This window comes from Gymnoscopelus braueri (assembly GCF_963280865.1).
Source record: "Gymnoscopelus braueri genome assembly, chromosome: 21".
Lineage (NCBI taxonomy): Eukaryota > Metazoa > Chordata > Actinopteri > Myctophiformes > Myctophidae > Gymnoscopelus > Gymnoscopelus braueri.
In genome coordinates, this window is record NC_137623.1 from 48,524,741 (window position 1) to 48,547,748 (window position 23,008).

At 40.9% G+C, this 23,008-nt stretch overlaps 1 protein-coding gene across 1 annotated transcript in view; it reads right to left on the reverse strand.

Moving 5' to 3' along the window:
• Positions 1 to 22,655, reverse strand: part of LOC308077027 (coagulation factor XIII A chain-like) — a gene marked incomplete at its 5' end in the record, with an annotated part of 27,391 nt that extends 4,736 nt beyond the window's left edge. Inside the window, 13 exons of the mRNA XM_080417555.1 lie at positions 1,583 to 1,748; positions 4,134 to 4,249; positions 7,030 to 7,183; positions 7,341 to 7,429; positions 9,173 to 9,282; positions 11,180 to 11,318; positions 11,684 to 11,861; positions 12,470 to 12,577; positions 15,893 to 16,011; positions 18,491 to 18,751; positions 20,508 to 20,690; positions 22,365 to 22,455; positions 22,632 to 22,655. Coding sequence (XP_080273681.1) covers positions 1,583 to 1,748; positions 4,134 to 4,249; positions 7,030 to 7,183; positions 7,341 to 7,429; positions 9,173 to 9,282; positions 11,180 to 11,318; positions 11,684 to 11,861; positions 12,470 to 12,577; positions 15,893 to 16,011; positions 18,491 to 18,751; positions 20,508 to 20,690; positions 22,365 to 22,455; positions 22,632 to 22,655 — 1,738 coding nt within the window. The remainder of the gene's footprint in view (positions 1 to 1,582; positions 1,749 to 4,133; positions 4,250 to 7,029; positions 7,184 to 7,340; positions 7,430 to 9,172; positions 9,283 to 11,179; positions 11,319 to 11,683; positions 11,862 to 12,469; positions 12,578 to 15,892; positions 16,012 to 18,490; positions 18,752 to 20,507; positions 20,691 to 22,364; positions 22,456 to 22,631) is intronic.
• Positions 22,656 to 23,008: the final 353 nt, after the last annotated feature.

Here is a 23,008-nt window from a genome sequence, read left to right on the forward strand (position 1 = left end):
CACATGTCTATTTCTCAAATTCGACTGTACTTGTGGGGACATTTGGCCCTCGCAAGTACAGCGACAGACACAAGCACACACATGCACGTGTGGACACACACACATAAAGCGTATTTATTTCAAAGTCGCAATCACTGCGTTTTATGTCCTACAACAGCACCTGCGATTAGAAATCAGTTCCGCCACACTAGTGCCATAATGTCTAGTATTGTCTACAGTACACAGTAGGCTACTGAGTTGTTTTGACTTTGATGCAGTACCTCCTGTCAACCAGTGGGTGTCCTACCAGACCGCATGATCTATATCAGTGGTTCTCAAACCTTTTCATGTCAAGGACCCCCAAAATGATATGTATTTGGCCGTGGACCCCCATCTCAAAATATGTTGTTCCAGGGACCCCCCAGAAGCAAAGATTTGAGTTACAAATGTTTGCTTTAAAAACGAGCTTGTAGATCTGCTATTTTTGAATACGTATAAAATATGGATAAAGGGGTTAAAATGATTGTGATGCTTCATTAACTAATTTAGCTGGGGACCCCCTGCCACCCCGCACACACACACACACACACACACACACACACACACACACACACACACACACACACACACACACACACACACACACACACACATACACACACACACACACACACACACACACACACACACACACACACACACACACACACTAGCCTGCTGCAACCCTCCTGATTTCGTGTATAAAGGGGCGTGTGTATAGAGCCGGCGAGAGACGGCGCCTGATCCCATTGGTTCACCGATCTGTCCGTCAACCCCCGCCCCGTTAACACAACATTACGAGCGACGCCCACTGCACTCTGGTTGGTTGGGAAATGAAACACTTCCTCATACCCAGTACAGGCTATAGTTGGGCCAGGCTTTTATTTTTTAGCAAAACTAAGCAATAAAAGCCTGGAGATCGAGGCTACACACACACACACACACACACACAGTGGTGTAAAGTAACTAAGTACATTTACTCAAGTATTGTACTTAAGTACAATTTTGAGGTACTTTTACTTTACTGGGGTATTTCCAATTTTCAGTACTTTTACTTCAACTCTACTACATCTCATATTATATATTGTATTTTTTACTCCACTATAATTATTTGAAAACTTTAGTTACAAGTTACTTTGCAGATATAAATGACTACATTAAACATACATTAATCGCTTTAGACATATTTTATACCTAGGCTATTTGAAAATAGACGATCTACAAGCTCACAGCGCATCATGATGTGACACGTTGTGAGCTTGTAGATCTGCTATTTTCAAACATTTGAGCACTTTCACTTTTGGTACTTTAAGTACATTTTGATTCCAATACTTTTGTAATTTTACCTAAGTAAATGTTGAATTCTGGACTACTACTACTACACACACACACACACACACACACACACGCACACACGCACACACGCACACACACACACACACACGCACACACACGCGCACACACACACACACACACACACACACACACACACACACACACACACACACACACACACACACACACACACACACACACACACACACACACACACACACAAACTCACTTTCACCAGCTTCCACAGTGACACTCCCCCGGTGGTCTTTGAACTGATCTTTTGGCACCCCGGTGTAGAAGGTCACATAGCCGATCATGGTGAAGTCGATGGTGGCCTTGCGGGTCCCTTCGTTTTTGAAGTTTAGGGTCAGGGTGAAGCCCTCGCCCAGGGGCACCTAGAGAGAGAGAGAGAGAGAGAGAGAGAGAGAGAGAGAGAGAGAGAGAGAGAGAGAGAGAGAGAGAGAGATTTTTAAGACCACTTTATTAAGACCTTTTTTTCCAAAGCCAATTTTTGCATCTCAGAGGTGAATATTGTACTTTTACTCCACTACAATTAATTTAAAACTTTAGTTACTAGTTACTTTGTAGATTTTGATTATTATTACAAAACATACATTTTCTACTTCAGCCCTATATAGATTTCGGCCATTTGAGAATAGCAGATGCTCACAATGCGTCACGATGCCACGCATTGTGAGCTTGTAAATCTGCTATTTTCAAAAGATGTTTAGACATTTTATTCATTTGAATACTCGTGAAATGGAACATACTACATAATGAGTAATTTTATTGTTGTATGTCGTAAATTGAGCCCGTTTAAAAGACGGAAGCAGAAATGTTTCTCTTTGGTGGGAATAATTCACAAGCTTAGAGTCCGAGGGAGTCGTTTTCCAAACAATGTTTTATTGTCAGAAATGGCGAACAGATACACGATTTCCAAATGTTGTATTGCGCCATGAATTAAGCAAAGCTACTGCATATATACTGTTCTCACATGTTACTGTATCCGGGGTTGATCCAAAACCCCGCCTCTTAGTGACATGATTCTCGGCCAATCACAGAGACCCTGTCTCTCTGTAGCAGCGGTTGCGTGTTGAATAGTATGCAAATGCAACTGTTTTTAATCCTTAGCATGTATTATGATTAGTACATTTGTCCCTTCATTTCATTAATTAAACATAGCTTCAATCAATTATCTACATTCAATATATTACACACATTAAAATAAGACCAAAGGTTATTTCATTAAATCATTGCAACCCAAAGTTACACTCATAAAGTCTTATTAAAATATAAGCTCACTTCAGAGTTTTCCCGTGTGCCAGCATGTAATTACTATGAGAAGAACTTAAAAAGAGTTAGGTGGTTACTTATTCAGTATGTGAACTTCCTTGATTATTTAATCTGTGAATCTTTAATCCAGTTTTATTAAGCAGTATGAGTAGAAAATCCTTAGTACAATGTATCCTGTGTGTGTATTCAACAAGTTCTAGGTTTCATATCAGAATATCATTATGTTTTCACATTAGATTCAATTATTAGTACTGTATAACTCTAGCAATTAGCTAGAGGTTTAAAATACTTCAAACAGGTGAGGTACTTCACGTCAAATGGTTCAGCAGCTGCCTATTGACTCTGGAACTCAGACAAAAGACTTCATCTGCCTTGCATTCCAGAGCCGATAGTTGCCACCAGTGGCCCCTGCTTCAAAGAGGTTTCCCACTGGGACGTCTGTTCACACAAAAGGCTATTTCCATACATTTAAATTGATTCTATCTGTCTTTTATTGTCTTACCATAGAAAGTGTAAAACAGTGTCACACCTAGTCATTGATGTATCAGGCGTGTGATTTTCTTTAGTATTTTCCCGGCCTGCAATTTAGTAGTAAACCAATGTACTTAAATCATAATTTCATATTTCTTGTAGCCTTCAGTCATCAGATACCACATGTACTTTAAGTATATTCTGAAACCAATACTTTTGTACTTTTACTATTTAGAATTCCGGACTTTTACTTGTAACAGAGTATTGATGCTTTTACTTAAGTAAAAGATGTGTACTTTTTCCACCACCGAGCAAGGTAAACAATCACATAACATAGAATGCAGAGAGACAGTGTAGTACCTCAAGAAACTATAGGAAACCAGGTAAACAATGAACCTAAAATAATGTCTAAACCAGGGGTCTTCAACAGGGGGTCCGGGACCCCTAGGGGGTCCTCAGAGTTACTAAAGGGGAGCACCCAAATCTTTTTGTGATATGATTTCCATTTTTTACATTAACCACTTGAACCCAAGCATCCCTTTTCTGAGGGGAACATTAGCCCGAAAATAGCAAATCTACAAGCTCACAACGCCTCGCGCTGCGAGGCGTTGTGAGCTTGTAGATTACTATTTTTGGCAAAAAGGTGTACTGTAGGTGTACTCCACTACAATTATGTGAAAAATGTAGTTACTAGTTACTTATATTAATGACTATATTATAATATATATATTAACAACTTTAGCCCTATTTTATACATAGGCTATTTGAAAATAGCCGATCTACAAGCTCACAATGTGTCACATTGCGACACGTTGTGAGCTTGTAGATCGTCTATTTTCAAACATTTTACTTTTGGTACTTTAAGTATATTTTGATGCCAATACTTTTGTGCTTTTACTCAAGTAACATTTTGAACACAGGCCTTTTACTTGTAACAGAGTATTTTTATGTTGTGGTATTGCTACTTTTACTCAAGTAAAATATCTGAGTACTTCTTCCACCACTGTACCATGTACCTTTCCACAGAGTATGGTGACAGACATCTTGGAGACGGCATCGAGGAACTCTGGGATCTCCTTCATTAGGCCATACTCCTCTGCTCTCCTCATGGTCAGCATGTCCTCCTCACAGCCTGCACACACACACACACACACACACACACATAGTGGTGGAAAAAGTAAGCAAATTTTTTACTTAAGTAAAAGTGGCAATACTGCAATATAGAAATACATGTACTCTGTTACAAGTAAAAGTCCGGAATTCTGAATTTACTTGAGTAAAAGTACAAAATAATTGGTATCAACATGTACTTAAAGGGATATTTCACTTTCAAAAAAACTTTTGGTCATTTTATCGTCTACTCAGGCTTTTGTGAGCCCCTCGGACAGTTTTTAAGTTGCTTGATTCAATATTTAGATATTTGATATTCATTTTATCAGACACGCCCCCTTCCTATACAAACCCATTGTAACTTCAAACTCCATTATAACCATGCTAGATTCATCAGAAACACCCGCACTTGGTTCTGGTGACTCACCCTGCCCTCCTAATACGTGAGGGGCCGTGTTTTTTTTATAACTGTTTTCATTTCTTTTATTTATTTATTTTATTGTATTTAATAATACAATATTAGGGACCCCCCCTTAGGGGTCCCTGGAGACCCTTGGGGGTCCCTGGGACCTACAGCCACGGCGAAGGAAAACTGTAAAGCCACAGCCACGCATGCAAGATGTTGCACATGAAATCTGCAGCCGCACTGAGGCGCTCCAACACAAACACTCTGACATTAAGCTTCACACAACAAACATCAGCACCACACACGACATTCACCACACTAACGTTCATTGTTGACAAAGTGATTGCACAGCCGCCTCAGGCATGACAACCACGTTAGCGTTAGCTACATGCCAACGTTGAAAGTGCGTTAGCGTTAGCCGCATGCTAAAGGCTCATGTTAAGCACCCTTGGGAAGTAAGCAGTGAAATACAACGATCGCTATCACAGTAGTGGACATAAACATGCGTTACATGAGTAGGAGACTGCAGTGACCTCAAAGTGTTGACAATATGAATGACAGGGCGATTTATTAGAGACATGACGGTGATTGTGCTATCCAGCTGGGCTCGGTGCGTCCGAATGTAATGGCGGCAGCGAGCTATGTGAGGCAGTACTTGATGGTGCTGTCTGGAGACTGGCCTAAGCATGACACGACCAATGAGAGTTAGCGCTTAGGTTGTTGCTAAGATACGGTGTATGGCACAAAGCGTCTCTGCCCCATAGCTTGTAGATCTCGCACACATGATTGGCGTAGCCTGCGTTGCCAGGTCTGCCTTTTGTGATGGCATGCAAACAGCCCCGAGGTGAAAAAGGTGACAACATGTTGTTTTCTTTCGGGTCAGGTGTCACACAATTGCCCTATTTGGGTTAAAAAATGTGACTGTAGCTGAAAAGTGACACTTTTGCATGTCTGAATTAAGCGATTTTGGGCGCGCTTTTGGGGCTTGTTTGCATAGACCACGGCAGCGCTTGTTTCTCGCCCGTTTCACAGATGTGGCAAGGAAGGTGTTGGGTTGCGCTGCGCTGTGGGGTAGTTGAGGTTGCTCGTGCGCGCGCATCCAGGCAGGCGCATGGGCAGTTCTGCCGATGCAACTTTGACCTACCGAGGCACACCAGGTCCACACCAGGTCGTGCATGCGCCTTATTCCCAATTGTATAATAAGATACTTGAAAATAGCCGATCTACAAGCTCACAATGCGTTGCATCGCGACACACACACACACACACACACACACACACACACACACACACACACACACACACACACACACACACACACACACACACACACACACACACACACACACAGAAGGAGATAGGCAGACGTGTTGCTATTTATGTACCATAACGTAAGAAAGTGAGACAGGAGGAGGTCAAATGACCGCCTGAAGGCAATAATATGTATCGATTTTACTCTGGCTTCCAACAGTAATTAATTTAGAGAGAGAGAGAGGGAGGGAGGGAGGGGGGGGCAGGGGGGGTTTTGTACAGTACTCTTTTCTAAGTTGCAAACATAGCTTTGTTTACACATCTCTGCATTCCCTTTTAATTGCACATACATATCGGTGTTGGAATTTTTTTTATTTATTTATTTTTATTTCGATTCATGTAAGAATCGCATTTTCACAATTTCCAATTTCAATAGTTTTTTTGCTTTTTAAAGTTTTTACTTTATGGTGTTTGTGAAATGATATGAAATGTAAGCTTACCATAATCACAGTAAACATTATCATGTCTTCAGTCATATTCAAGGGCTTTTTTAAAACTAACGCCAGTCACTTTCAGTTCAGCACAGCTGAGGTACGTCCAGCTGACGCTCGTTGACACTCCTTAATGTTACCTGCATCAAAGCAATTATGTTGTGTTTCTGATCAAATAGAACTACACCTAATATAAGATTCCATCAAAGCCAAGAACTTTTACACGACCCTCTCTGGTATTATATATTTTTTTGTTTGAGCTGTCGGAAATAACTAGGCTACACTTGATTGTTAAGGTCAAGATGAAATGATTTTTATTCGAATTGTGACCCCAAGAATCAAATCAAATCGAATCGAATCGTGAGATAGCAGACGATTCACAGCCCTAATTATTTTGTTTTCAATAGTTTTTTTCCGCTTTTGCTTGTAAACGTACATTTTCTCATGCCAACAAAGTCCCATTTGAATTGAATTGAATTGAGAAAGAGAGAGAGAGAGAGAGAGAGAGAGAAAGAGAGAGAGAGAGATACAGAGAGAGACAGACAGACAGACAGCGAGACAGACAGACAGACAGACAGTGTGTGTGTGTGTGTGTGTGTGTGTGTGCGTGCGTGCGTGCGTGCGTGCTTATGTGTGTTACGTTGCCATGGCTACCTTCATCGTACTTGTAGGTGAGTGTGATGTCTTGGGGAAAGTCCAAGCCTACATGCTTGGTCAGGATGACCTTCCCCACGTGAACCATGTTCACGTAGGTCGTCTTATAGACGCCGTACTTGTCTACCTGCCTGAAGACCAGATCACTGTTAACCTGATGAGAAACCAAACATCACTGTTAAATCACTATTTATCTGAGAAACCAAACATCACTGTTAAATCACTATTTACCTGAGAAACCACATGACTGTTACGATAAGATCCCTACTGTTCACAACTGTCAAACCACATCACTGATCAGACATACGTACCTCAGCGAAGACAAACGCAGCATCGTAAGCGTGCGACACCAGGCCGTCCTTGACTGCTTTGACTGATGCAGGACCACAGCGATAAAAACCTGAAAATTACAGTGTCGTATTATTTGCTATATTTTATATGACAGTGTGCAAGTAAAAACAGATTATTAGTAGAACAAATATACTAAAGCTAAAGTCAGAAGAGTAATCATGAGTGTGTGTGACTGGTGAATGCTTGGTGAATGTGCTAGTTCTAACGCAGCAACAGCTATCACTCTAACGGCTGAGCCAAATGGCCATTGCGTTGCTGCTCTTATCTATAGTAAATACCTTATATGGCTATTTAGAATGGCTTCTTTGGTAAATGGTCTGCTATAAGACCGGTGTAAGATGTTTGTTTGAGATGGTTGTGCCCAGAGGGGGCTGCTGGAGAGGGCTCTCTGCCCTGGATTCTATGATGATGCTGTACTTGAATGAATAAATGAACATGGAGAACTTGGAAACCTGACGTCTCTCTCCTCTTCTTCATTATTACCACCAACAAGCCTGCTAACCTGCAGTTTATGCCTCATAATACACGACAACAGCAACAATGTTACTGTCTGTCTGTCTGTCTGTCTGTCTGTCTGTCTGTCTGTCTGTCTGTCTGTCTGTCTGTCTGTCTGTCTGTCTGTCTGTCTGTCTGTCTGGTTGTCTGTCTGTCTAAGGCATGACCACAATGATAATCATCCATCCATCCATCCATCCATCCAGCCATCCATCCATCCATCCATCCATCCATCCATCCATGCATCCATCCATGCATCCATCGACACTCACAAATAAAATTGTGTTTAACCCATTAAGACCTGAGGCCGATTAAAAAAAATGACTTCCAAATCAATAGTTCTCACACTTTGAAGATTTTTCTAAACAAAATCCAAAAATAGCAGATATACAAGCTCGCAGTGCGGCACGAAGTGACGTGCTGAGAGCTTGTAAATCTGCTATTTTTGAATAGCCAATGCATCTAAAAATGACACAAATACTTTCCCGGGTTTTAATGGATTAATAGATAGATAGTTTAGAGAAGCTGTGAAAACAAAATACATTGATGTGGAATGATTTTTGTGAAAAATATACCAGATACCAAGATTATATATAAAACACTTTTTAATTGTGCCTGCAGCTCGCCAAGTCTGGACCCAAAATGTTGTCACTTCAAAGTACCACTAATCGACTCCAAATGACCTGAAACGTGCTCCTAACTGTTTTTTGGGTGGTCGAAAATAACTTATTTTATTTCAAGTCTTTAAGTCCCTAGCTCAGTGAAATGTTATGGACCCAAAATAGTGTCACTACAAAGTACTACCAATCAACTCCAAATGGCCAATTTTTTTTAAACATGGGTTTCAATGGGGGACTAAAAGGGGGCGTGGTTGCATAGTTTTGCCTATTACGTCGCCAGTAACGCAAGAAAAGTAATAGCCCGGTTGTCCCGGTCATTTCGCACGTTTTGATGTATACTGTACATTGCCGGAGCCGTGTCAACCGTGTGGAATGAGTAGCAATTAGGCCACCTCGTTTTTACGTATCCTTTTGCGAATTACGGTAACGCGTAACGGTAAGAAACTTCCGCGCACACTATTCCCGGCCAAGCCGCACGTTTTGATGTCTATATTGCCGGGGTAGTGTAAACCGTGCGGCAGGAGTGGTCAATCGAAATTTTGCGGGAGGAATAAATAAATATTAAGTATGGCGGATTACAAGAAGTGTTTTGCCATTACATAGCAGGCACACTTAATAACGTTTGTTTAATTGAATTGAATTGAATTGAGCTCCTGTATGAAGTAATGGTGGTATACCGTCGCTGGTTTCCTGTGGTGTAGCATCCACGGCCTGCCAGCCTCCCAGTCCTAGTTCGGAACCCAGGTCTGTTCTGAGCATCCACACCTCATTCCAACAGTGATAGTTCCTGTGGAACACATATCAGTCACATCAACATCGTTATTCATAGTAGTAGACATTAGGCAGCAATGTTGATTTCGTCGACTAAAACTAAGATGAAAAATGTTTGTCGACTACCTTTTTTCACTGACAAAAACGAAATAAAAACGAAATAAAAACTAAGCTATGATGGCTAAAACTAAGACGACATATATTCGCAATTTCGTCAACAAATAAAAACTAGACTAAAATGTTAGTGAGGGACTAGTGGAGAGGAGATCCAGTAAAACTAAGACATGTTATTTTTATTTTGCTTGGTTGTTCTCTGAAAATAGCAGACCTACTAGCTCACAACGCGTCGCGCTGCGACACGTTGTGAGCTAGCTAGTAGATCGGCTATTTTCAGCATCCAACCAGGTGTAATATCAGCCATTACGACCTCATCAAGGCACCGCCAAAATACATTTTAGTGGATTAAATCAACTGTAGATTTAGTTGACTATAATCTTATGGTATTTAGTCGACTAAAACTTCACAAAAACTAAAACATTTCAGATGACTAAAATGTGACTAAAATTAAATGGAATTTTATTCAAAAGACTATGACTAAAACTAAATCAAAATTTGCTGTCAAAATCAACATTGCTAGGCAGTAATATTATTAGTAAACGTAGTAGTAGCAGTAGTAGCAGTAGTTGTTGTCGTCCATGCTGCACAAACCTGTCTACTGCCGCTACTTTTTTCGCACCTATGTTTCTAATTAACATGTAGCCTACATACTGTACCTGCATACAGAGGTGGACGAAGTACTCGACCCCAGTACTTGAGTAAGAGTACAGATACTCCTGGTCAAATTTACTCCAGGACAAGTAAAAGTAGCTCAGTCAAAATGTTACTCAAGTAAGAGTAAAAAAGCAATTGCTGTTAAATTTACTTAATACTTAAAAATACTTTAAGTACAAGTAAAAGTAAATGCTTTGAAAAATACTTAAAGTACAAGTAAAAGTAAAAGTATGTTTCTGAATTTTTATATCAATGAATTGCTGTAATGTTTTCACAATGAATTGATAAGACCTTGTAACACTTGTTTCAGAGAAGTAACTCTCTGAAACCACCTGCACTGCATGCACTGATGTGCTTGCTTGTAGAACCACTACGTTATACAAAGCCTGCAGAAACACCTATAAAAACATAGAAATGACTGAGGAACCAGAACTAAATACAGTACTTTTACTCCTATACACCCATACAAGATGTAGCGAAGAGGCGAGCGGAGGGGGAAGCCAGTAACACGGCTAGTGTGAGAGCAGAAGTGTGTCCAATTGCATTTTAGGGAAGAAGAAAAACAATAGCCAACCTAAAAGTACTCAATACTTTACAGCCTTCCTAGAAATGTACTCGAGTAAAAGTAAAATATTTGTCTTGGAAATGTACTCAAGTAAGAGTAATAAGTATAAAAAATCTAATACTCAAGTAAAGTACAGATCCTTAAGTACTGTACTTAATGCACACACCTGCATAATGCTAATGTTTCTAAAAGAACATTTACACACCTGCAGTGCATACAGTATGATGCTAACGTTCCGAAATATCATGTATACTATACCAGCTTTCACCTACAGTACGCTATCTTTATATACTGTATGTATTAATTTGTTTTATTTAACCTGTTTTCTATCTCTTTCCCTTTGCTCTCTCTTCCTCCGTCCTCTCTCTTCTTACAGAACACTACAAAACAATGGAGTGTACACACAAAAACCTTACACCTGTAAAATTGTGATGTGTCAAATGAAACTGATTCAGATTCTGAGTAGTAGTAGTATCATTAGTAGTACCACCACCACAGGGAAATGAATAGTTTAACTTTACAGACAAACTGACCACTGGTCAGAGAACAGACATGATTGACAGTTGTGTGAACCAACCAGATGGAGTCTTTGGTCCTCTCTTTATCAGGGGATCCGTCAGTGCGGAAGATGAGGTCGGTCTTCAGGTTGCCAGTGTTGTCATGGGCTGAGCTGAAGGTAGTCACCAGTCGGGCTGGAAGGCCCAGGCAACGCAGCACTGGATGTACAAATACATGAAGACGGAGAGAGAGAGAGAGAGACAGACAGACAGACAGACAGACAGACAGACAGACAGACAGACAGACAGACAGACAGACAGACAGACAGACAGACAGACAGACAGACAGACAGACAGACAGACAGACAGACAGACAGACAGACAGACAGACAGACAGAGAAAGGGAGAGAACACGTGATGGCAGATGAGTGTGAGCAACGTGTCTGCGATCAGAAATGCGTTTGATTGAACAAAAAAAAGAACCGCTGGACGTGTGTGTGTGTGTGTGTGTGTGTGTGTGTGTGTGTGTGTGTGTGTGTGTGTGTGTGTGTGTGTGTGTGTGTGTGTGTGTGTTATTGACTCACCGGTGTTGAAGATCCCGGCGAACACCCAGCACTGGGCGAAGCAGACGGGAACTCCCCCCGTTTTGTAGTACTCCACGAGGATCCGCACGCTGCCGGTCCACAGAGTGGGAGCTGTTCCCAGGGAGTAGTCGTCACTCCAGTTCCCCACCAGCACCCCGTCGTCGTCCTGACTGTTCAGCTGCATGGTGACACACACACACACACACACACACACACACACACACAGACAGACGCACGCACGCACGCACGCACGCACGCACGCACGCACGCACGCACGCACGCACACACACACACACACACACACACACACACACACACACACACACACACACACACACACACACACACACACACACACACACACACACACACACTACACTTAACCACGTAAATCCATTAAGACCGGGAATGCATCTGATTCTGTGTCATTTTAAGATGTCTATAGCTATAATAGCATACAAGCTCATGAGCTTGTAGATCTGCTATGTTTTGAGCAGATCTACAAGCTTGTGCAAATCCTATATTTATATATATATATAAAGATAAATATATATACCGATTATAGCCGATTGGCTATTTCCCGGCGAAAGTGTTCCTCACCATAAGGATGCAGGGGTTTAAGTGGTTAATATAGGCCTATACACCACATACTGTACTTTAAACCAGTGGTTCTCAAACATATTCATGTCAAGGAACCCTAAATGAATATGTATTTGGCCGCGGAAAATACGTTATTCTACCAGGGAACCCCCAGAAGAAAAAAAAACAATTTTAGAGCTTGCTCACCATGGCGGATGCCCTCCGAACCAGAATGACTGGATTTGCTCTCTGGACGATCGGCATCTCAGACGCGTCCAGGATGTAGATACAAGCATCCAACACGTCCTTTTCAAACTAGAGAGCGAGAGAGAGAGAGAGAGAGAGAGAGAGTGGGGGGAGGGGGGAGAGATATAGAGAGAGAGAGATTGTGAGGAGGGGATGAGAGATGAAGAGAGTGAGGGATAAACAGAAGAAAAAAAATTGCTTGCGTTTGTGTGTGTGTACGTGTGTCTGTGCGTGTGTACGTGTGTGCGTGTGTGCGTGTGTGTGCGTGTTTGTGTGGAGAGGTCTGAGGAAAGAGCTCAGCACCCAGTGGTGTAAAGTTACATTTACTCAAGTATTGTACTTAAGTACAATTTTGAGGTATTTTTTACTATACTGGAGTATTTCCAATTTTCAATACTTTTACTTCAACTCTTTTACTCCACTACAATTATTTGAAAAGTTTAGTTAGTAGTTACTTTGCCGATATAAATTATTACATAATCAAGCATACATTAACCACTTAAGCCCTATTTTATACATAGGCTATTTGAAAATAGCCGATACAAGCTCACAACATGTCGCGTTGTGAGCTTGTAGATCTGCTATTTTGAAACGTTTTAGTACTTTTACTTTTGGTACTTTAAGTACATTTGGATACCAATACTTTTACACTTTTACTCAAGTACATTTTGAATTGGACTTTTACTTGTAGCAGAGTACTTCTACATTGCAGTATTGATACTTTTACTTAAGTAAAACATTTGAGCACTTTTCCCACCACTGTAAGCACCAGGGCCAGAGGTCTGAGGAAAGAGTTCAGCACCACGGCCAGTGCCGGCCTCCTGAGCAGCTCATTGAGGGGAGGTATATGTGCCAATTTCTAAGAGTAAGCTCCTTACACACCGGGGGCGAATTTTTCATGCGAATAATACGTTTTTAAAAAAAAAACGTATAAAGTCAATGCAAGCTTCAACGGAGCGAAAAAGCAAAGCGAAAAAGCGTCTTTTAATTATTCGGAACGAGTCCGAATTTTGCGTATATTCGCATAATCGCCGGTGTGTAATGACCTTAAGAGTGTCTGCTAAACAGTGTTGATTTTGTCAACTAAAACTATGACGAAAAATTTTCATCGACTACCTTTTTTCACTGACGAAAACTAAATAAGAACTAAATAAAAACTAAGCTATGACTAAAACTAAGACTAAAGATATTGGCCGCGTTTCCCAAAGAGATTCGTAGAGATGCTGCGTAGAGATGCTGCGTAGAGATCCTGCGCAGGTTGTACGACGGTTCTTACGTGTGTCCACACAGGCTGCGCAGTACCCTAGCAGGCACGTAGATTTCAGGTCATGCGTAGCCTACGCAGCTTGCGTAAGAGCCTGGGACCCGGCGAAACCTACGCTCTACCCTCATTAGTAGCAGCTGGTTGTGCCCTACGTGCTATCGGTTCCCACGTCCACGGCGTTACGTGTCTGCTAAAACTACATTCGGGAGAGGGGCGCTCGTAACACCCATCGTAGCGAAATAGATCTACGTATGAAAAGACCGACCGACCGACCACACACACACACACACACACACACACACACACACACACACACACACACACACACACACACACACACACACACACACACACACACACACACACACACACACACACAACACACACACACACACACACACACACACACACACACACACACACACACATATATAATTTACACACACACACACACATATATATATATATATATATATATATATATATATATATATATACACACACACAGGGCGGGCGGCTGCGCTGCTTCTAGCCCTGGTTCAGAGCGTTAGTGGGTACAGCCACACATGTCCGTAAAGCGTCCGTCAAGTTGCCGTACGGACGCCGGAAGTCCCATCCACTCCCATGTTAAGTTTAAAACCGGAAGTACCGTTCCGTTTTTTTTTTTAACATGGGAGTGGATGGGACTTCCGGCGTCCGTACGGCAACTTGACGGACGCTTTACGGACATGTGTGGCTGTACCCAGAGAGTTCACTAACGCTCTGAACCAGGGCTACGCTGCTTCGTCCTCTATGCATGAACCCGAAGTTTACAAATTGTACTCTCACGGATGATCCGATCGTCTGATAAAAATATTAAGCATATGCCAAGTTAACTAAAGGTATATAAATGATGCTGAGCTAAACATGTTTCCTTAATTTCGAAGTTTTATAGTTAAACGTTATGATGAAAGTCCCCAGTTCCTCTCACAAAGTGACAGCTGTTGCGCTCGCCATGTTTATGAATGGTTAAAAAATCTTTTGAAACTAGCAGATCTACAAGCTCACAACGCTTCACAAGCTTGTAGATCTGCTATTTTCAAAAGATTTTAATACATATTACATTTGGGAAATGGGACATTCTGCATTCCTTTACTTTTGGTATTTTAAGTATCCTATATTTAATTTACTTGCATAATGGGGACACTTTAGTGTTTTATTTAGCTTGCAGATGTCACCTCACCGCTGTAATTTAATTCATAAATATATTATTCAAAAGTTGTATTTGGAGTGGACTGCTTCAGGACATCTGACAGTTGGCTCTGGTATTTTTATGATCCATTTCACTTTCGCAAAGGGTGTTCAAACTGCTGTGTAGCGTAGGACAGCACTACGTAGTTCATGTAGGCTTTACGTAGGCTTCGTCCAGGAGGTCTTCACGTGCATGCTGTCTCGCGAATGTAGTTTTAGCACACACGTAACGAGAACCTACGACGATGGTATCTCCTGAAGCCAGTTTAGATGGCACGTAGGGCACACACAGCTGCTACTAACGAAGATAGTGCGTGGCGGGGTTGCTACTGCGCAGGTGCGTGGAGGCTCTTACGCAGCTTCTAGGCTACGCACGAGCTCAAATTCGTTTGGGAAACCCGGCCATTGCCAATTTCGTCAAGAAAGAAAAACTAGACAAAAATGTAAGTGAGGGACTAATGGAGACGTCCAGTAGAACTAAAAGACAAGTCATATTATGTTTGGTTCCGCTCGGGTGTTGCGCTCTGAAAATAGCAGATCTACAAGCTCACAACGTGTCGCGCTGCGACGCGTTGTGAGCTTGTAGATCGGCTGTTTTCAGCATGACCCCCAGGGATCCTAGAGGGGGTTCCATATGGACCCTTACAGATTTGTAACTGTAAGAAGGTTCTTGAAATTAGAAAAGTTTGAGAACCATTGGCCTAAATTGTAAATTGCTGGCTCTCCAGAGTGGAGGGATGCAGTGCTTTGGGCGGTGTGTGTGTGTGTGTGTGTGTGTGTGTGTGTGTGTGTGTGTGTGTGTGTGTGTGTGTGTGTGTGTGTGTGTGTGTGTGTGTGTGTGTGTGTGTGTGTGTGTGTGTGTGTGTGTGTGTGTGTGCCTACGTACGTACCTGTCCATAATTCCAGGGCCTTTGAGTCACAGCCTGGGGGTCGCCCTGGTAGATGGTTCCTTCATCCTCCATTACATACCCATGCCTCTTTTTATCATCATCCAAATACACTTGATCGTCTACACAGACAGACAGACAGACAGACAGACAGACAGACAGACAGACAGACAGACAGACAGACAGACAGACAGACAGACAGACAGACAGACAGACAGACAGACAGACAGACAGACAGACAGACAGACAGACAGACAGACAGACAGACAGACAGACAGACAGACAGACAGAGATTTTGATATTTAGAATTCACACGCTCAGCTTCTTTTCACAGATCTAAAGACATCCCTCCAAGTAAAAACAAATTCAAACCAAATGATTTGGAGGTAAAATCTCCAAACGTTAGAAGTGACCGTTATATACAATCATAACGTTCAAATTATTTATGAAGAATTGACGTTAATCAAAGACCCCAAAAAAAGCATGTGGTCCAGACCTCTCTCTATATATATAGTTTATTTTTGTTTGTCTGTTTTTTTATGTTTTTTGTTCCGTTGTATTTTCTTACCTATGATAATTATTCAAAGGTTAAAAGGGTATAGGCACAATAAGCTAAGGCTTCAGCCCTTTTTGGTCTATGTTTTCAATGATAACAAATTAAGGCTTTTTCTTAATTAGCTTTTAATGACCAAAATAAAACTACTACTACTACTACTACTACAAGTAAGTAAAGTCGGTCGGGAGAGGCTTATTGTCGGTTACAATGCCCGTTACAATGCGTTACGGGCCCGGCACCCTCAGTTTCAAATTGTGCCCCCTCAGTTTATGTTTTAAAATTATAATTATTTTGGAATTTTTATTTTTTAATAATTATTTTTTTGATAAAAAAATCAGTAAAATCAGGAAAAATAAGAATTAAATAACATAAGCCTAACCTAACCCTAACCCTAACCCTAAAACCGAAATAAAGTAAAAAAAAAAACGCCCCAAAACGCCCCAAATCCACCCAATAACCGCACATTTTCGAGTATCAATACTGCAATGTAGAAATACTCTGTTACAAGTAAAAGTCCGGTAATCAAAATTTACTTGAGTAAAAGTATTGGCATCAAAACATACCTAAAGTACCAAAAGTAAATTTACTCATTGTGCAGAATGTCCCATTTCACAAGTTCAAAATGTATACAAATCTTTTGAAAATAGCAGATCTACAAGCTCACAATGCGTCGCATTGCGACACATTGTGAGCTTGTAGATCTGCTATTTTCAAATGGCCGAAATATATATGTGGCTGAAGTGGTTAATGTGTGTTTTGTGACAATAATCTAAATCTGCAAAGTAACTAGTAACTACAGCTGTCAAATAATTGTAGTGGAGTGAAAGTACATATTACACTTAATATACACTCAACAGCACTTGAGTAAATGTACTTAGTTACTTTACACTCATATACGCTGAGCTGGGGATGCATGCCCGGGATCGAACCCATGACCTTGTGGTCCAAAGGCGAGAGCCCCGACTGAGCTACCTGGACATAAAGTAATAATAACAATAATAATAATAATAATACATATGATTTATATAGCCCTTTTCTAGGTACTCAAAGTCACTTTACAGAGCAGATAAAACAACTTTGTTAGAACAGACTAATTCAAAAGGTTAAAACTATAAAAGAAAGGTAAAGGTAAACAAAAACAAAAGGGAGGGGCAGGGGTTGTAGGGTTATATGTAGGGAATGCGAGTCTGAAAAGGTGGATTTTGAGTGTGGTTTTAAACATGGTGAGGCAGTGTTGATTTTGACAGCAAATTTTTATTTAGTTTTAGTCTTAAGGTCCTTACACACCGGGGCGATTTTTTTCATGCGAATAATACGTTTTTTTTTAAAACCTTATAAAGTCAATGCAAGCTTCCACACCAGTTTCGCGGAGCGAAAAAAGCGTCTTTTAATTATTCGGAACGAGTCCGAATTTTGCGTATATTCGCATATTCGCCGCTGTGTGTAACCGCCTTTAGTCTTTTGAATAAAATTCCATTTAGTTTTAGTCATATTTTAGTCATCTGAAATGTTTTAGTTTTTGTCTACTTTTAGTCGACTGAATCTCATAAGATTATAGTCGACTAAATCTACAGTTGATTTAGTCGACTAAAATGCATTTTGGTGTATGATGGCGTCGTAATGGCAGATTTTACACTTGGTTGCATGCTGAAAATAGCAGATCTACAAGCTCACAACGCATCGCGCTGCGACGCGTTGTGAGCTTGTACAGTAGATCTACTATTTTCAGAGCGCAACCAAACATAAAATGACTTGTCTTTTAGTTCTACTGCATCTCTTCTCCACTAGTGCCTCACTAACATTTTAGTCTAGTTTTTATTTGTTGACGAAATTGCGAATATATTTAGTCTTAGTTTTAGTCATCATAGCTTAGTTTTTATTTAGTTTACATTTAGTTTTTGTCAGTGAAAAAAAGGTAGTCGACAAACATTTTTCGTCATAGTTTTAGTCAACAAAATCAACACTGTGGTGAGGGTGGGGGCAGCTCTGATGTGAGCTGGGAATAAGGTTTCGGCACTGACAGCGATGACGTCGTAAAAACTCACCAGGACACCAGGCGTTGAAGAGCAGGTAGAAGTCCTTGGTGGGGTCTCTACGAGTGCGTTCAATTCCCGGCGGTGTGGGGATGGCCACGAACATGCTGTACTTGCCCACGATGGCGTCGGCAGGCGGAATGATGCCCAGCAACACCGTGTCCGGGTAGCTGTCCTCTGTCGGCATCACCTCACCCGCCCAGACCGAGTCTGCCGCCCGAGGCCCGAAAACCACCTGGTTGAGGGTACCCCTGTCTGACCAAGGATAGGAGCCTGCGTGGGGGGGGGGGGGAGAGGAGAGGAGAGGAAAAGCAATAGGGGGGGCCTTCAGAATCACAATCACGATCAACCAGTGGTGTAAAGTAACTAAGTACATTTACTCAAGTACTACTTAAGTACAATTTTGAGGTATTTTTTTGCTATACTGGAGTATTTCCAATTTTCAGTACTTTTACTTCTAACTCCACTAAATCTCAGAGGCAAATATTGTACTTTTACTCCACTACAATCATTTGAAAACTTTAGTTACTAGTAACTTTTTGTAGAATTTGATTATAGTTACAAAACATGCATTACCCACTTTAGCCCTATATACATTTTGGCCATTTGAAAATAGCAGATCCACAAGCTCAGAATGCGTCGCGATTGTGAGCTTGTAGATCTGCTATTTTCTAAAGATTTTTATACATTGTATACATTTGAAAACTTGTGAAATGGGACATTCTGCAGAATGAGTACTTTCTACTTTTGGTACTTTAAGTACATTTTGATACCAATACTTTTGTAATTTTACCAAAGTAAATTTTGAATTCCAGACTTTTACTTGTAACAGAGTATTTCTACAATGCAGTATTGATACTTTTACTTGAGTAAAAAAATGGAGTACTTTTCCCAGCCGATCTACAAGCTCTATCTACAATGCATCGCATTGCGACGCATTGTAGATAGAGCTTGTAGATCGGCTATTTTCAAATGGCCGAAATGTATACAGGGCTAAAGTGGGTAATGCATGTTTTGTAATAATAATCAAAATCTACAAAGTAACTAGTAAATAAAGTTTTCAAATAATTGTAGTGGAGTAGGAGTGCAATATTTGCCTCTGCGATGTAGTGGAGTAGAAGTAAAAGTACTGAAAATTGGAAATACTCCAATGTGCATACGAATATCAATGTTTTACACATGAGATTAAGGTGCAAAAGAGTATCAACGCATTTGTCAGGTTCACATAGAATGGGAGTCCACTATAAGGTGATTACTTTAACAGGTAAACTCTAGTCTACATGGTTGATCCACAAGGAGAGGAGAGTGAGGAGGAGATATTTTAATTATCGTTTGAAGAGAGTTAATGATGAGGAATCAAACTGATGGCATGCAGTCAAGTTCCTTAATGAGACTCTAATTAGATCCCTATATACAGTACTCACTCACTCACTCACTCACTCGTACGCACACACACACACACAGACACACACACACACGCATATGCACACACACACACACACACACACACACACACACACACACACACACACACACACACACACACACACACACACACACACACACACACACACAGGATCATGTTCACTGTAGCGCAACTCTCCATAATGACACCACGCTGTCTCTCTCAGTGAGAATTGATATCTTTATCTTGTTATGCAATAAAGCAAAACAAATACACTACAACTAATGAAGACTAACTAGCAAATCCACATTAACCATTCAAAATACTTAGTTGACCCCTGGGCTCTGTCCTTTTTGTATTCCCCTTTGCACCAAATCTTAATGCCAAAAAAAAAATTGATCTGCAAGCTCACACATTGTCTGAATGTTGATGTCTTGATTCAGAACTACAATAATCTTGATTCAAAACTACAATAACCTTGATTTAGAACTACAATTCCTTGATTCAAAAGTACAATAATCTTGATTCAAAAGTACAATAATCTTGATTCAAAACTACAATAATCTTGATACAGAACTACAATAACATTGATTCAGAACTACAATAAGCTTGATTCAAACTGACCAATCCTGAACTCCAGCTGGTAGTCGTCCAGCTGCAGGTCTATGGGTCTAGTGAACTTTACACTGAGGTAGAACTGCTGCCCACGGCGGATGATCAGTAGGTCGTTGTCATAGTCCTCTGTGTGATGCAGACGTTTGTTATGCATCATTAACATGTCTATACTGAACACATCCAGAGGTGCGGCTGCAGAGAGAGAGAGACAGAGACAGAGAGAGAGAGAGAGAGAAAGAGAGAGAGAGAGAGAGAGAGAGAGAGAGAGAGAGAGAGAGAGAGAGAGAGAGAGAGAGAGAGAGATAGATAGATAGAGAGAGAGAGAGAGAGAGAGAGAGAGAGAGAGAGAGAGAGGGGGGGGGGAGAGAGAGAGAGGGAGAGAGAGAGAGAGAGAGAAAGTCTAAATTATTCAAACATTTTCACATTTGTTCAAGATTTCAAAAACTGCTGATCTATAAGCTCACAACGCTTCGCATCGAGAGTTGTGAGCTTGTAGATTGGCTATTTTTGAACAACCCTAAGTATAAAGGTTGAAGTGGTTAAACATGAAGTGGTTAAACATTTTGCTGGGGACCCCTAGGGACCCCCTCAATGACCCCTTTGACCCACTTTGCGGACTACTTTGTCTATGACATATCTATGAGTACCTGGATAGGCTCCAGTATGTCCAAAATTCAGCTGCCAGAGTTCTCACCCGCACCAAAGCCTTGGAAGCACATCATGTTAAGTTCTGCATCTATTACAAACTCCTCCTTCTCACCAGTGGTGGAAAAAGTACTCACATTTTTTACTTAAGTAAAAGTATCAATACTGCAATGTAGAAATACTCTGTTACAAGTAAAAGTCCGAAATTAGAAATTGACTTGAGTAAAACTACAAAAGTATTGGTATCAAAAGGTACTTAAAGTACCAAAAGTAGAAAGTACTCATTAAGCATAATGTGCCGTTTCACAAGTTTTCAAGTGTATAAAACGTATATGCGACGCATTGTGAGCTTGTAGATCGGCTATTTTCAAATGGCCGAAATGCATATAGCTGAAGTGGTTTGTTTTGTAATAATAATCAAAATCTACAAAGTAACTAAAGTTTTCAAATAATTGTAGTGGAGTAAAAGTACAATGTGTGTCTCTGAAATGTGGTAGAGTAAAAGTAAAAGTACAGACAATTGGAAATACTCCAGTGAAGTAAAAAAAATACCTAAAAATTGTACTTAGTTACTTTACACACTACAATTATTTGGCAACTTTAGTTACTAGCTACTTTATAGATTTTGATTATTATTACAAAACATGTATTAACCACTTCAGCCCTATGCATACTTAGGTTATTTGAAAATAGCAGATCTACAAGTTCACAACGTGTTACTTTGCGACGCCTTGTGAGCTTGTAGATCTGCTATTTTCAAAGCATTTTTATACATTTGGAAACTTGTGAAATGACATTCTGCAACTTTTGTACTTTTAGTCAAGTACATTTTTAATACTGGACTTTTATTTGTAACAGAGTATTTCTATATTGTGGTATTGGTACAAAGTACAAAATGTGAGTACTTCTCCCACCACTGCTTGAAATGACTCAGGCTTATGGCAAAGAGTTGGTTGTTATATATAAATAAATTCAAGCTATTATTATGATTATTTTATGATGTACTTGTCCAAATTTGGGCAGCGTTTCAGCCTGATCAGGCCACGCACGCACGCACGCACGCACGCACGCACGCACGCACGCACGCACGCACGCACGCACGCACGCACGCACGCACGCACGCACGCACGCACGCACGCACGCACGCACGCACGCACGCACGCACGCACGCACGCACGCACACGCCACACGCCACACACACACACACACACACACACTCACGTGCTACTCCTCTAGGCGTGGCCTCAGCGTAGCCTTCACCATATGGTTCAAACGTTGGAAGGTCAAATTCATTCTTATTGGACCTGTCAGGCTGCAAGATATACATGTTATTATTATAGATAGATAAAAGACAGACAGACAGACAGACAGACAGACAGACAGACAGACAGACAGACAGACAGACAGACAGACAGACAGACAGACAGACAGACAGACAGACAGACAGACAGATAGATACATAGATAGATAAATAGATTGATTGATTACCGGTTGGTTGTAGCGCCCCTTCATGGTTGCTTTCTTGGATGGTCGATGAAACTTAAGCATTTTGTGTATAGGGTCAAAGGTCACTGAAATACTGCAGAGAAAGAGAGAGAGAGAGAGAGAGAGAGAGAGAGAGAGAGAGAGAGAGAGAGAGAGAGAGAGAGAGAGAGAGAGAGAGAGAGAGAGAGAGAGAGAGAGAGAGAGAGAAGGTTGATGTCCTCGCAAGTATAGCAATACAAATGTGTGTGTGTGTGTGTGTGTGTGTGTGTGTGTGTGCAGTGGTGGGAAAAAAAAGTAAAAGTACCAATACTGCAATATAGAAATACTCTGTTACAAGTAAAAGTCCAGAATTAAAAATGTGCTTGTGTAAAAGTACAGAA